Genomic DNA, 14667 nt, shown 5'->3' with positions numbered 1-14667 from the left:
CAGAAAATCCTCTCCAGTTAGTATCTTTAAAATGTGAAACTAAGGAAGTCCAAATAGAAAAGCAGTTTCTTATAATTATGAGTTTCTTATAATTCACCCATTATTAGATTTTAAATTTTTTAATGGTTTGGACATTCTGTGTATATGTGTGCATACTCCAATATCTTGCTCATACTAGGAACTCAAAATAAATATTTGAGGAAAATTGGATTTAATTTACTTTTAATTCTTTGCTTTTGATGATTTGAGCCTATCTTCATAAAAACCTAAGAAGATAAAATATAATGGGGATACTTTGTCACTTTCTCTGTTATTTTCTATATTGCTATCAAATTTCTAAAATGTAAATGAATCATGTTTCTTTCCTACTTAAAAAAATAATTTGTGAGATAAGGGGTGTGTTAATTTTATGTTATAAACTTCTTATATATATATGAATTTGTTACAATGAGTGTGCATTACTTTGCAGCAAAAGAGGTGGAAAAGCACACCCAAATCTAATACAGGAGAAAAACAAAGATTCCAGTGTAATCTGCCCATAGGATAAATTTTAAATGCTTTATCCATGTAGATAGGTCTTTAACCTGAAACTTGCAATTTCTTTGTTAAGTTTCATCTCCCCAATGACACCTACCAGTTACCCTACATACATGTACAGACATCACTACTCTCCAGTGAAATAGACCTATCTTTTCTAATGACACCATTATTTTTCCCTCCTACTTGCTTTTTTGTGTGCACTTTATTCAATCTAGAAAACCATGCCCTCCCTTTTGTTTCCAGTGATATTCCTTCAAGACCCAGCTCAAAACACACTTTTTTAGTCCATAGCAAAATTAGTGCTTTCCTCTGTACACCAGGAGTGCTGTGTTGCACAACTTCCCCTGTTAACTGTGGTCAGAGCAAGGACCATGAATCATACATTAGACATCTTTGTACCTCTCTTCCTCTTCCTCCATGCTTTGCCTGACACATTGAAGACATTCAGCAAAGCCTGTTCAATGAGTAAATAAATAAATGCACTAACAAATTAATATATTTTTCTAAAGTAATTTTCTAAAGTAATATAACTCATGTCTGGTGAATAAAGTGAATTGTTAAAGTGGTAATAAAGAGTAAAGTTTATTCAGCCTGAGAAGCAGTGTGGTGTATTGGCTTGAATTCCAGCTCTGAAATGATCAGTGTTCGTTTTTAGCATCTACAAATTCCTAGCAGTGTGACCTTTGGCAAGTGACCTCTCCTCAGTGGGTTTCACTTCTTTGATTTATATAAAGGGACTAATAATACCCAATCACTTAGTCCGATGTCTGGCAAAACCCAAGTGCTTATTAAACTTTAGTTATTACTGTTAATTTTATCATGTTTCAGATATATATATATATATATAGCACTAATTTATATATATATATAAATTTTCACATAGCTAGCATAGATGATATATATATATATGTATATACACACACACACACATTTATCATCTATGCTAGCTGTGTGAAAGAGGGTTGTGCCATTAGTTTAATAAAGGAATTTTTCCAAGAGATGAAATAGAAAGTTTAGGGGTTAATGTGGTGGAGAGGGGGTTGAGAGTAATACCATGGGAACTCAGGAAACAGAACTATTACCCAAATAGTCCCTGCAGATTTTATTCTGAGTCCTCTCTTCCCTTTTCAGGGTTATCTCACTTAGCTCTCTGCCACCACAATCTCGTTTAATCCTTACCACTACTTTAGGGAAATTGGCATACTGTAGGAAAAAGGGTAAATGTTGTGAAAACCAAACAGGTCTCCAACACTTACTAATGTGACTTTGGGCAAGTGAACTGGCCTCTATGGGACTCTATTTGTTCATTGATAAAACAGGAGCAAACATACCTACTACACTGGATTATTCTGATACATAAGTTAATGTGTATAACAGCCTGATATTATAAATGGAACATATTAGGTGCTCAATGATGGTAGGTTCCTTACCTATCTCTTTCTAAGGTTATGTTCATATATTTGATTATTTCTCTAAGTAAGAGGTAGAAACTCCTTCAAGTGGCTTCAGAAGGAGACTCCAAAAGGAGTGTTGAAAAGACAGAGGAAAAGCATTAGAATCTTTTGATAATTTTTTACATCTTACCTGGAGATCCTACTCCTCCTTCCCCCGACCCTGTATTTTGTGGGAATGTATATGTGTGTGTGATTTAAGTCAGAACACTACCCCCTCTCAGGTCCATAAGGACATAATTCTTTTCACTGACCTGGCTCTCTCTGTGTGTCATGCAAGCAGCATGACTTGCAGGGTGGGGCAACCTATATATGTGGGAGAGTTATAGTCAGCTACTAATGATCTGCATGTGTTGAAAGTTAATTCCTGCTATCCCATCCTTAAGCACCAGCAAGAGCAAATTAACAGGCATGAGCCCTAAGACAAATGTCCCTGGTGCAGGGAATAAGCCCTTGTCACTTTACTGGGAAAGTTGGTTCACTGAGGGGTGTCATTACCTTCTTCAATGCTTTTGTTTAGTTAACTTACAAAGTCCAAGATGTTTGCTTTTAAAATTGTTCAATATCTCTCTTTGCTGCTCCCTTTATTTTTGTAGGAGTTTATCCACCTCTCATTCCTGCCTTCACCTGAACCCCTTTCAACCTTCCCTCCCAATCTGCCCCAACCTCTCTTCACAACCTTCCCTCTACCCTCTACCCCCTACTTCCTCATACCTTACCCAATTTCCCTCTACCGCAACCATTCCCCTACTCTCTGTTTCCCCCAAACCCATCACCCACTGACCTGACTGCCCCTGGAATAATCAGGATCTCACCCAAACTTTAAGTCCTTGCCAATCTCCTCTTTCCCAATTTATTTGCCCCTTTCCTCTTCCCTCAGCTAAGTCATGAAATAATTCAAACACCAGTAGAAATTGCCAATATTTATTGATTTTTTAAAATTATAACTTGTAAATTTGTTTTGTTTATTGAGAAAATGTTGCAATTGTGATAAAATTTTGACAAAAAAGTCAAGTAAATCTAACAACTCCGTTTTTTTTCTTTTTTAAAAGATTTTATTTATTTGAGAGAGAGAGGGAGAGAAAGAGAGAGCATAATCAGGGGGAGAGGCAAAGGGAGAGGGAAAAGCTTGCTTCCCAATGAGCAGGGAGCCTGAGGCAGAGATCAAGCCCAGGACTCTGAGATCATGATGTGAGCCTAAGGCAGATGCTTAACTGACTGAGACACCCAGGCATCCCTCAACTACACTTTTTCAATGTTAGTTCTTAATACCTATGCTCATGCATATTGTTGAATAAATTGCAATTAAAACAGCCCCACATTAATGCAAGGTTCAAGGTGGGGGCATGCGGAGTTGGTGAAAAAAAGGAACTCAAAGATACCAGGTTAATCGCCTGATCTGAGATCATTGCATGATCTGAGAGGCAGGGTCATTGTGCAAGTACACTTATTTCCTTGCCAAAGATTCAGTGGAAAATTTTTAAAAATATTTTTTATTAATTAATTAACTAATTAACTAATTAATTATTTTCATTTGAGAGAGAGTGAGCAAGCACAAGGAAGGGGGAGGAGCAGAGGGAGAAAGGACCTTAAGCAGACTGTTGCTGAGACCACAGACCAACATGAGCTCTATCTCAGGACTCTGAGATCATGACCTGAGCCAAACCAAGAGCTGGAAGCTCAACTGACTGTACCACCCAGGTGCCCCATCAGTGGAAGATTCTGAGAGGAGCAAATACTGATGAGAGCTGAGGAACAGAAAAAGGTTGTTAAGGACACAAGATCTATTCACCAATTATTTCATCACAACATCTTCCATTCCACTTGTGCCTGAAGCAACTGTAGTGACAATAATGGGATGGAAAGGACTCAGTACAGGTGCTCCACTCAATGTTTGGATCATGTGTTTCAAGCCAGTGAATTCCAAGAAACAGAGGGTACCATGGTGCATGAATAATATCAAACTGGAGCTCTTCAATGTGGTTTGTAATGTTAACTTCCACAGACTGTGTTTCCTTGGTTATGGGTCCATCAATTGGTGGTTGACCGTCTACCATTTCAAGCATCAGAGGGAAGATATTATTGTGGTTGGGCAATTCTCTCAAAGAACCACAGAATGGTCCATTCTGTTCCTTTAGGAACCTGGATCCACCATTGCTTGCTCAAAGAACTATAGTCTTCCTAGTCAGAATTCAACAGTAAGCCATAGGGTATGAGACATGGATACTGAAAGTGAGGGTGACCCATATTTGTATATCGGCCTATGTGGGTTCTCCCTTACTGTAGGGTCTTGATGTTTCCCACCTACTATGCACGATGAGGCTTGACAGAACAATCTCTGTCAAAATGACCAGGATGACCATAGTAGAGGCACAAGAGGCCTTCACAGCAGTGGGCGTGTTCAGCTTCAGTGAGATGTGGGTTATTGCTTGCAGCCTGCACAGGCTGGTTTTCAGCTAGTGAACACTCAGGTCCAGTTATCTCCTCATAGGGACTTGCTCCTTGTGGATTTAGATCAGGCTTGCCACTTAGCTTCTCTTCTAGGCACTGAATGATCAGATCGGATAGGTTGGTGGCTGCTGGGCTGGTGTAAGACAGATCATCTGGGACAGAACTGGCAAGGCCTTCCTGAAATTGGATGCAGAGAATGCTTTCATTCCAGTTTAGTTCTTGAGCAGAGATGGAAGTGGGTCACATGCTGGTGGACAGGACCCTCCCCTTGGCAAAGCTGATGAATGCAGTGACTAGCATCTTCCATGTTTTCTGGACTGTCAAAAGTATCCTGGAACACTTCTATGAAACGTTCATATTGCTCCAGCAGGGCACACTTTAGATATATAGTAAGGGCTTAAAAACACATTCCTGCCTCACCTGAGAATCAATTGCCAACAAAGCTCACCACAGTTGCTTCAGTAGGATACAGGTGCCCTCTGACTCTCATGTAACTATTCAATTGAACCAGGAACTCAGCAAGTTTCTGGTAATCTCCACTGAAGGCTAAACAGTATTCTAGGAAGACAGCTTCACCCTCTAACCCACTGGGAGACTGTGGGAACTCTGAAGCTGCTGATGTCAAAGCAACTATTAAGCCCTCCAGGGAGGGCTCTAGGAAGTCCTGGGCATCTAAAGGATCCAGAGGCTGGTGGGGCATTCCAGTTTCCAGAGACTCCTGAAGAGTTGGAAGTTAAGGTGTTCCAGGTTTGTTGGGGTCTCCTGGCATTCTGTTGCATCCTGGGTCTCCTGGGCACTTGGAAGATCCTGGTGCTCTGAATTCTGGGGCTTCTTGGGCACCAGGGCATCCTGAGTATCTGGGGGCTCCTGGGCCTCCTATGCAAAGTGGAGGCTTCTGGAGTTCCTTGACTTCTGGAAGATTTTAGGATTTCCAGGCTGCTGAGAGCTCCAAACCAGTGAAGGTGCCTGTGGCTCATGGATTGCTGGAAGCTCCAGGGCCTATGGGGCTGCTGGGGGTTCCAAGGACTTCTAGGTCTCTTGGACCATTGGCATTTCCTGGTGCTCCTGGGCTGCTGAGGGCTTCCAGGCTGGAAGTCCCTGGGGCTTTCTGAGATTCTGGGGATCCTCAACTTCTGTGAGTTCTTGGTACTTCCAGGCTTGAGGGAGATCTAGGTTTTCTAGAGGTTTCTGGGGTTCCTGGGATTCTGAGGTCTTCTGGAGTGGTCAAGACTCCTTGACTGTTTGGGGCATCTGGAGCTCTAAGATCTGGGCCTGTGGGGCAACATTTTCTTTCATCAGCCACTTCACTTGGGCCTACAAAATTTTATTCTCCAATTTCAGAGCAATATAGGAGGCTGCTAAGTCCTCTACCATCCTTTGAGGAAATGAGCTTGGTTTGGCAGTTTGCTACCAAGAGAGATTGGGTGGTTTTTCTAAAAACTCCATTTAGAAAAAGCTCCTTTCTAAAAGATGTCAGGCTCTGCAAATTTCCCAGGAGGTAGGAATTTGGGTCCCACCAAAGTTGATTACTAGGTCATTGGGAGCCTCTGGAGCTCAGCAAGGGGAATATGAGATACACTGTCAAGAGAGTGGGATCTGAGGATCATAAACTGTGGAAAGTACTCATTTAAAATAAATTAGAACAAAACCTGCCTAACAATGCTGGGTTTCTTTTACTATAGTTTCATATTCATGAGTTGAATCATATATGCTGGTTTCTGACCCCATAACATTTTAAGAACAACATCTGATCCAGACTGTATATGTCATTTTCTTTCTTCTTTTGAAACTTAACATTAGAAACAATTTCTCTGTATTCTTTTCTATTTTACATAGTATTTAATTTCTTATGTCTGCTTAATAACCCAATGTAACATTTGGATTTTAACAGCTGCTTTCAATGACTAAATCAAATGTTTGAGCAATGTGGAGATTTTAGGCTCTGTGGTGGGTCAACCCAATTTTGGGTTTGCTGAGGTAGAAACTCTTTCTGACACCTCAGAAATCATACCACAAAAGTAACCACACAAGATCACCCTCAGGAGAAAATAAACACAAGTTGACTAAATATATATATATATATGTGCTCAGCAGACACATGCACATTATTTATAAAGTGTCTCAAAATAGTTAAGAAAATAATCTTTATAAATGTACATTACCATTCAGAGACTTAGTCCAGGAGCTCAGCTGTCTGTGTACCCATCATTGAGGAGGAAAATGTGTAAAAGGCTATGGAGGCTTGCCTTTTCTGCACACACTGAACTCAAATAAACACACCCACTCCCAGAACACATTCCAACTTTCCACTGTAATGTCGCTATTTAGAGTGTGGAAGAGTTTTGTTTTGTTTTGTTTTTTCTTTTTTCTTTTTTACAGTACCTCAGTTTAGAGCTGCAGGGAAAGTAAGTGAGATGTTGCAGTGATGTGAGGCTGCCTGATGTACTCAGTCCTTGGTTAATTTAATAAATATTTGGCTAGGAAATTAGGAGTAATACCACTGCCCTTGTAAAAAGTTGCAAACATTTCTCAAAGACCACAGAGGTTTGGGACTTTTTTTTTTAAATGTCTGTCTCATGTAACTTCCCCTTTTCCCATCCACACTAGGCCATTTGTTTAATTCTCATTCAGAGTACAGCCTGCAGTACCTCAGCCTCTTCCACATCCTACCTATTCAGTCCCTAGGGTCCCTTCCTACAATGTTTTGTTTGGAATATTTACCATGAATAGATCTAGGCAAGGTGTAATAGGTAAGATTGCCCTTGCTCAAGATCTAACCTTCTCTTCTCATCACAAATTGCAATCACATCCTGAACCTGGGCCACGTGGTCGTTTTAAGTAGGGCTAAGGGACAGGTATTTCTGTCTCTTTATTAGAGTGGGGTTGGGGATTGTCTTTGGCAACTTCAAATCACACATCTAGTCAGTTGTGTTCCCAAGTCTCCTTTAAAAATGGTCAATTCCACATTAGTCAGCATAATGGATAAACTCTGGTGATGGGATATGCTCAGAACACAGCAAACTGACTAACAGAACCAGAATCCAGAGGCTTTAATTAAAAATTTTCAGTATTTATAGCATGTATTACACTTCTTTCTCCATTCTTAAATAACAATTTTAAACATAATTTAATTTATTTTTAATGGTTTAGAGGTTATAAGTACACAAACCAGCTCCTTAACAATATTTTAACACCATATTGCCTTTTGAAACCTGCTGAGAGGTATAAAGTAGACTGTCTCCAAATTAAAAACCTCCAAATTCCTATGCTTTCCAACTGCATGTATTTTCTTTCTCTTTTGTACTTTTTCTAATCTTTTGTTATCAGACTATCTCATAGCCCTTTACACAGTTACCTATATGCCTGTCCATACTAAGTATAGATAAATTTGAAAATCCTAAAACTTAGTTTAAAACTCAGTTTATGAAACTGTAAAATGGATTTATTTAATATATTTAGCTTTATAGAGTTGTTGCAAAGATTTAGTGAAGTAATGGATATAAAAGGCTTAGCATAGTGTTCAGTAGCTAGTAACATGTAATAAAGGTTAAAAATAATAATAATCTGTAGCAGCAGTAACTTCATTTTAATTTATTATTTTCAATCATCTGTGAATTTGAAACTGGACAGGTAGACTTCCTGAAATTGTTTAGGGGCAGAGCAGGGGCTCTCACATGAAGACATATACAGTGCATGTCTTTTATGGTATCCATTTTTCACCACTCAGAAGCTTTCTTTTTTTTCCCCATTCCTGGTTGAGTTATGAATGATATAGTTTACCAAATAATGCTTTAGAATCAGAACTGGAGACACTTGAGCAGGAAGATGAGATGATTAAAAAGGGGATTGTGGAGTAACCAAGAAAGATTTTTAAACAATCCAAGAACTAAAGCAGTGAACAGTGCCCTGCCTACAGACATATTACCCAATGGATAAGAATACAGACCTTTCTCCTCACCCCCACCCTCATGCTAAAGAGCAAAGACCAAATTCAACATCTTTAAGTATGAGTTCCAAACTACCTAAACTTAAGGAATTATTCTCTTTTGAGTAGAAAAAAAGAACTACACTGACTTTTGTCAGAATGACTAAAGTTGTTTTAATATCTTGAACAAGTCAAAATAAGAATAGGGAGGTAATGACATTGAAAGTCTCATGTTTCACCTACACTTTAATCCTTCTTACACTCACAACACTGTGAAATTTATGGAGACTTTATAATGCTTATGAACACATTTTAAGTAAATGAGGTTTTGTTAACTGGGCAAATGAATTTTTAGAGAAACATGAGATAAATGTGTTCATTAAACAGATTTATAAAGAGACTGCAGTTATGCTCAGTTACGTTAATAAAATACACATGTTGATTGTTAGCTTAGGGAGAAAAGAAAGATTGAATAATTTGAAATTCTACTTTGTACAACACAATTTGGGGGTGGGGGACAAATGTATAATCTAAAATATTTCAGGTCTGTGTCTGGGTCTTCCTTCCCAACGCTGGCTGAACTGCATCTTCAAGCAACTCAAGCTCCTGTCCCTTCTTTTTTCTGTCCTGGAAATAGTCAAAAAGACAGGTTACTTGACAGCTCTCTGGCCCAATGCCCAGCTACCCTTTGGGTACAGTTCCATTCTGGTGTCTATTTTGTTCAACATGATATTCCTATGATTGCATTAGAGCTTGAAGGACTTTTGTAATTTTGACCCATAATGTGCTTAGTACAGACTGAAACTTTTCATTGTCATCAACACTACATAGCACTAGGACAGTTGGAGTTCCCAATTCCTTTCCAACACTTTCCAAAAATTCTTCTTACTTACATGACTGGGATCCAGAGCACCTGGTAAAGCAGTAGGAACAAGGTCTGCCTTAGTATAACTCTGAAGGAGTCAAAATTTGTCACCCTTTTATCTTCCTTTATGACATGTACCATCTTCCTGTTCTATTTCTTGTCCTGTGCATTCTTATGTGGCTTTTCCCTTTGATCCACTGTCACCTTGGGAAATGAATCCCTACTGAAATATTATCTCCTAGGCTTCTAAAAAAAACTTTCTTGGGGCATTTTCATTTTAATAGGATATTCTGAAAGGCTGCAATCCCTTCAAGAACTTTTTGTTTGGAAAGATGTTCTGGGACAGAGATATCATTTTAACATCCTTCAGATTATACCATTCAAGTGGCTCTGTATTTCATTTCCTTATAAGACTGGTCTAGTATGCCTTCTAGTCTTAGCAGATTTGCTTAATGATTTCAATGCTCTGGCTTCATTGAACCCTGATGATGTGATAGCTAAGGGCTGAGGGAACCACCATCATGACATAAAAAGGAAATATGGGGGCCTTTGCTATCATCCAAATTACAGGAATGTCTTTCTTATCTGGCCCTCTCCTCTACTTCCTGGATCCTGAGGTTTGCCAATGTTGGTTCACCCATAAAGCAGACTAAGCCAGAGTTGATGGCATCAGCAAGGCAAAAGAGAGAGGAGGGGGAAGAGGAGCATAGAGGAAAGAAGGTGGGGTTAGGGAGAAGGAAAGATATCAGAAGGTCGAGAAAGAAACTTTATAAAACTGAGCATGTGTACATTTTGGTCATTTATTCTTTTTAAATTAAGTAATTAATTTGAAAGAGAACGAGCACAGAATTGGGAGGAGGGGAAGAGGGAGAGTAGCAGATTTCCTGCTGAGCATGGAGCCCAACCTAGGGCTTGATCTCATGACCCCGAGATCATGACCTGAGCCAAAATCAATTGTCAGCTGCTTATCTGGCTGAGCCACCCAGGAACCCTTTCATCTTGGTTATTTGAAGATAAAGTTTAATTTTATGTGTTTATAGCACCAATGTCCACAATAGCCAAAATATGGAAAGAGCCCAGATGTCCATCAATGGGTGAATGGGTATAGAAGATGTGAGATATATATATATATATATATTACTCAGCCATCAAAAAGAATGAAATCTTGCCACTTCCAACCATGTGGATGGAATTAAAGGGTATTTTGCTAAGTGAAATATCAGTAGAGAAAGATAAAAACCATATGATTTCACTCACATGTGGAATTTAAGAAACAAAATAGATGAACATAGGGGAAGGGGAGGAAAATAAAATAAGATAAAAACAGAGAGGGAGGCAAACCGTAAGAGAGTCTTAACTATAGGCTATAGGATACAAATTGAGGGCAGCTGGAGGAGAGGTTGGTGGGGGAATAGGGTAACTGGGTGATAGGCATTAAAGAGGGCACTTGATGGAATGAGTACTGGGTGTTAAATGCAACTGATGAATCACTAAATTTTACCTTGGAAACTAATAACATACTATATGTTAATTAAGTTGAATTTAAGTTAAAAAATAATTTTATGGTTTAACATATTGAAAATCACATGGTAGAAGACTACTTTTTAGTGCATAAGTTTACTTGTAAAGGTCTTAATCAGGCAATGGGGTTAGTATGGTTTATATTGAGTTATAGATGGCTAAAGGGATGGTGATAGACCCTCAGTCGGACTGGAGAGGAAGATTGGAGTGTACTGATGAGAGATGCAGCAGTGAATGGGATGTTGAGGAGGGCCAATACCTAGCCCTGCCAACTTTACATTTTTGTTGTGTGGTACAAATGAGATAATAGTTGTGAAAGTTCTTTGAAAAAATATGGGAGAAAATATGGAAATATGGAAAGAAACTGGGCTTTGAAGTAGGGCAAGCTTAAGACTCAGTTCATAGCTCTGCTCTTTACTAGCTGTGTGATCCTGGCCAAATTACTTAAATTCTCTGAGACTTACTTTCCTCATGTGGAAGGTAGAGAATAATAATAAGTCATTACTTAGTTGTGAGGATTAAAAATAATGTTCATACATAACAATAAGGATTTGCTTAGTTGTAGCTGCAATAAAATCATACTGATGGTAAAAAGAATTACCACTAAATTTCATGTACTAGCTTATCTATAGCATTCAAAAAATTCTTCTCAACTTTTTGTATATAAAACCACCATAATTAGCACAATTGCACCACAAATATTTATTGAGCATCCAGGTGGTTAAAGGCATGATGCTGTGTGTGTGTGTGTGTGTGTGTGTGTGTGTGTGTGTGGGGCATGTATGTTATAACCTATGTGGACTTTCTCTCAAAGAATGTACAAGCCAGTAAAGCAGGCAACGTATGTACTTTCATATTAATAATGAAGAAATTTCCCAGTGCTAAATGCCAAATAAGAGATACAGATAAAGTCCTATGTAAGTGGAAAAGAGAGAGAGCTTGTTAATGTGGTAAGGTGGGTGGAGGAGTGAGGGATAGAATCTGAGAAAGTTTAATAAAAGTGGTAACCTTTGAGCTGAGCTTTTGGGTTGGACTTGAAAGGAAGGTAAGATCTTACCATTCCACTATGAGGGTGAACTTAGAATGGATGAGGAAAAGGACATTCCCAATTGAATAGACAGCAAAAACAAAAGCATGAGGTTAGGAATTGCAGCCTATAAATGGGTAAGCAACGGTTCAGTTTGAACAAAGACTAGGGAATATGAAGGAAGTGCATAATTTACAAATTTAAAGATGCATAATGTGATACATAACTATTCAAAGAGAAAGTTGGGATTTAGCACAAAGATGACAGTAAATAGCAAATATGAACCACATATACATGGTCAGGGAATATGTGATCCTGGCAATTTCAAACTGCCATATATATTTGCTTTTTTAAAAAAAGATTTTATTTATTTATTTGAGAGAGAGAGAAACAAAAGGAGAAAGAGAAAGAGAGCACATGGGGAGGAACAGAGGGAGAGAGACAAGCAGACTCCACACTGAGCATGGAGCCCAATGTGGGGTTCAATCCCAGGATCCTGAGTAGATGATCTGAGCCAAAATCAAGAATCAGATATGTAAACTACTGAGCCACCCAGGCATCCCTGCCCTATATATTTTCTTAATTTACTAAACTACTGGCTCCCATTACCTCCTCCTCTCAAAAATATCTGATAGGTCTTGAATATATTCTATCAGCTGATTTTATCTCTTAACATTTTCAAGAACTTTCTAAAGTGTGTTTCATTAACACTGTGTAATCCTGCCTGTGATTTCCTCCATGCTTGGAATAGTTAAATTCCTTCCCTCCTCTAAACTGGATATTAAACAAGCAGGACTGTCTCATCTTAACCCCAGCATGGTTTAGCTATTTCATCTCAGTTATTTTCTCTTGGATCATATTTACATAACCAAATTCCATTTACCCATTTCCTTCCATTTCATTTCTGCCATGATTTTTTTCTTGTCATTACTGTATATGATTTTTCTAGCACAGTTGGATTATCTAAAATTGAGTTCTTGTGTATATCCCTGACAGAAAAAGAGGACCCCTCTTATTCTTTGATTATTTTCTGGCTGAAAGACTAAAGCAGAACATATCATTACTGATGAGTAACATCAGATTCCTGGGACATTGTATTTTCTTCATGCAAGCAAGAATCTTCCAGCATGTGCAGATGGGGAAGATTATACTGATGAATTATTTGTCAAGGGTAAAAGGTCATTTTGGTTTTCCTAATTTTTAAAAAGATTTTATTTTTTTATTTGTCAGAGAGAGAGTGCACAAGCAGGGGAGTGGGGTGGGGGAAGAGGGAGAAACAGGCTCCCTAATGGGAGCAAGTATCCCAATGGGGACTTGATCCCAGGACCCTGGAATTGTGACCTGAGCCAAGGCAGATGCTTACTGATAAGCCACCCAGGTGTTCCAGTTTTCTTAATTTTTAAAGAGGACTTGGAGGGGGTGCCTGAGTAGCTCAGTGGGTTAAAGCCTCTGTCTTGGCTTGGGTCATGGTCTCAGGGTCCTGGGATAGAGCCCCGCATTGAGCTCTCTGCTTAGCATGGAGCCTGCTTCCCTGCCCCTCTCTCTCTCTGCCTCCTCTCTGCCTACTTGTCATCTCTGTCTGTCAAATAAATAAATGAATAAAATTAAAAAAACAAAAGAGGACTTGGAGATTTCTTTTTTTCAGTTGCCTTCAGGCAGGCCAGGTGGTACCAATGGGCCACATTTTACTTTCAACATTTGTATAACCAAGATATGATGAAATCTAATCACTGTACTACACCAGAATAACTGAAGTAGATAGAGTTTGACAAATAAGGATTGTTATTTAAAAAGAACTCCATTGGGGGCCTTTCTGATAAGTTTTATAAGAAACTGTTAATTATAAGTGACTCTGGGTAGTGAAGATGGATGGGATTTTTAGTTTACATTTTACATTTTAATGTAGCATTTGGGTTATTTTTGAAATATGAGCATACTTTTTAAATTTTTTTATTAAAACAACTTTATTGGAGGAGTCGTCAAGATGGCGGAGAAGTAGCAGGCTGAGACTACTTCAGGTAGCAGGAGATCAGCTAGATAGCTTATCTAAAGATTGCAAACACCTACAAATCCAATGGGAGATCGAAGAGAAGAAGAACAGCAACTCTAGAAAGAGAAAATCAACCACTTTCTGAAAGGTAGGACTGGTGGAGAGGTGAATCCAAAGCGACAGGAAGATAGACCGCGGGGGGAGGGGCCGGCTCGCGGCAAGCGGCGGAGCAACGGAGCACAAAATTGGGACTTTTAAAAGTCTGTTCCGCTGAGGGACATCGCTCCAGAGGCTTAACCGGAGTGAAGCCCACGCAGGGTCAGCGTGGCCTCAGGTCCCGCAGGGTCACAGAAGGATCGGGGGTGTCTGAGTGTCGCAGAGCTTACAGGTACTAGAACAGGGAAGCCGGCTACAGAGACAGAGCCGAGGAGTAAGCTCTAAGCTTGGGGTTACCTTGAACCGGTCACAGGCTCGGTCAGCTCAGAGCGCGGCTGGAGGCAGGGTGACGGGAGTAAATCGGCGCTGTTCTCTGAGGGCGCACTGAGGAGTGAGGGCCCGGGCTCTCGGCTCCTCTGGGCCGGAGACCGGGAGGCCGCCATCTTCATTCCTGTCCTCCGGAACTCTACAGAAAGCGCTCAGGGAACAAAAGCTTCCGAAAGCAAACCCGAGCGGATTACTCAGCCCGGCCCCTGGTAAGGGCGGTGCAACTCCGCCCTCGGCAAAGACAATTGAGAATCACTACAACAGGCCCCTCCCCCAGAAGATCAACAAGAAACCCAGCCAGGACCAAGTTCAACTACCAAGGAGTGCAGTTTCAATACCAAGGAGAGCAGCGGAATTCCAAAGGAGGAGAAAGCAAAGCACGGAACTCATGGCTTTCTCCCCATGATTCTTTGG

The 14667-nt window shown here is 39.8% G+C and overlaps 1 protein-coding gene across 1 annotated transcript; it reads right to left on the bottom strand.

The window, feature by feature from the left end:
- Positions 1-4268: 4268 nt before the first annotated feature.
- Positions 4269-5816, bottom strand: LOC111160891 (retrotransposon Gag like 3). The gene is given in 4 exon segments (XM_022524287.1): positions 4269-4668; positions 4670-5178; positions 5181-5318; positions 5397-5816. Coding segments are annotated over 4 exon segments (1467 nt in total).
- Positions 5817-14667: the final 8851 nt, after the last annotated feature.

The sequence above is a fragment of the Enhydra lutris genome, unplaced genomic scaffold (genome assembly GCF_002288905.1).
Source record: "Enhydra lutris kenyoni isolate GAN:26980312 unplaced genomic scaffold, ASM228890v2 scaffoldscaffold79, whole genome shotgun sequence".
NCBI classification, from domain to species: Eukaryota; Metazoa; Chordata; class Mammalia; order Carnivora; family Mustelidae; genus Enhydra; species Enhydra lutris.
Note: the sequence above shows the minus strand (reverse complement) of the source record. Positions and strands in the feature narration are given on the sequence as shown.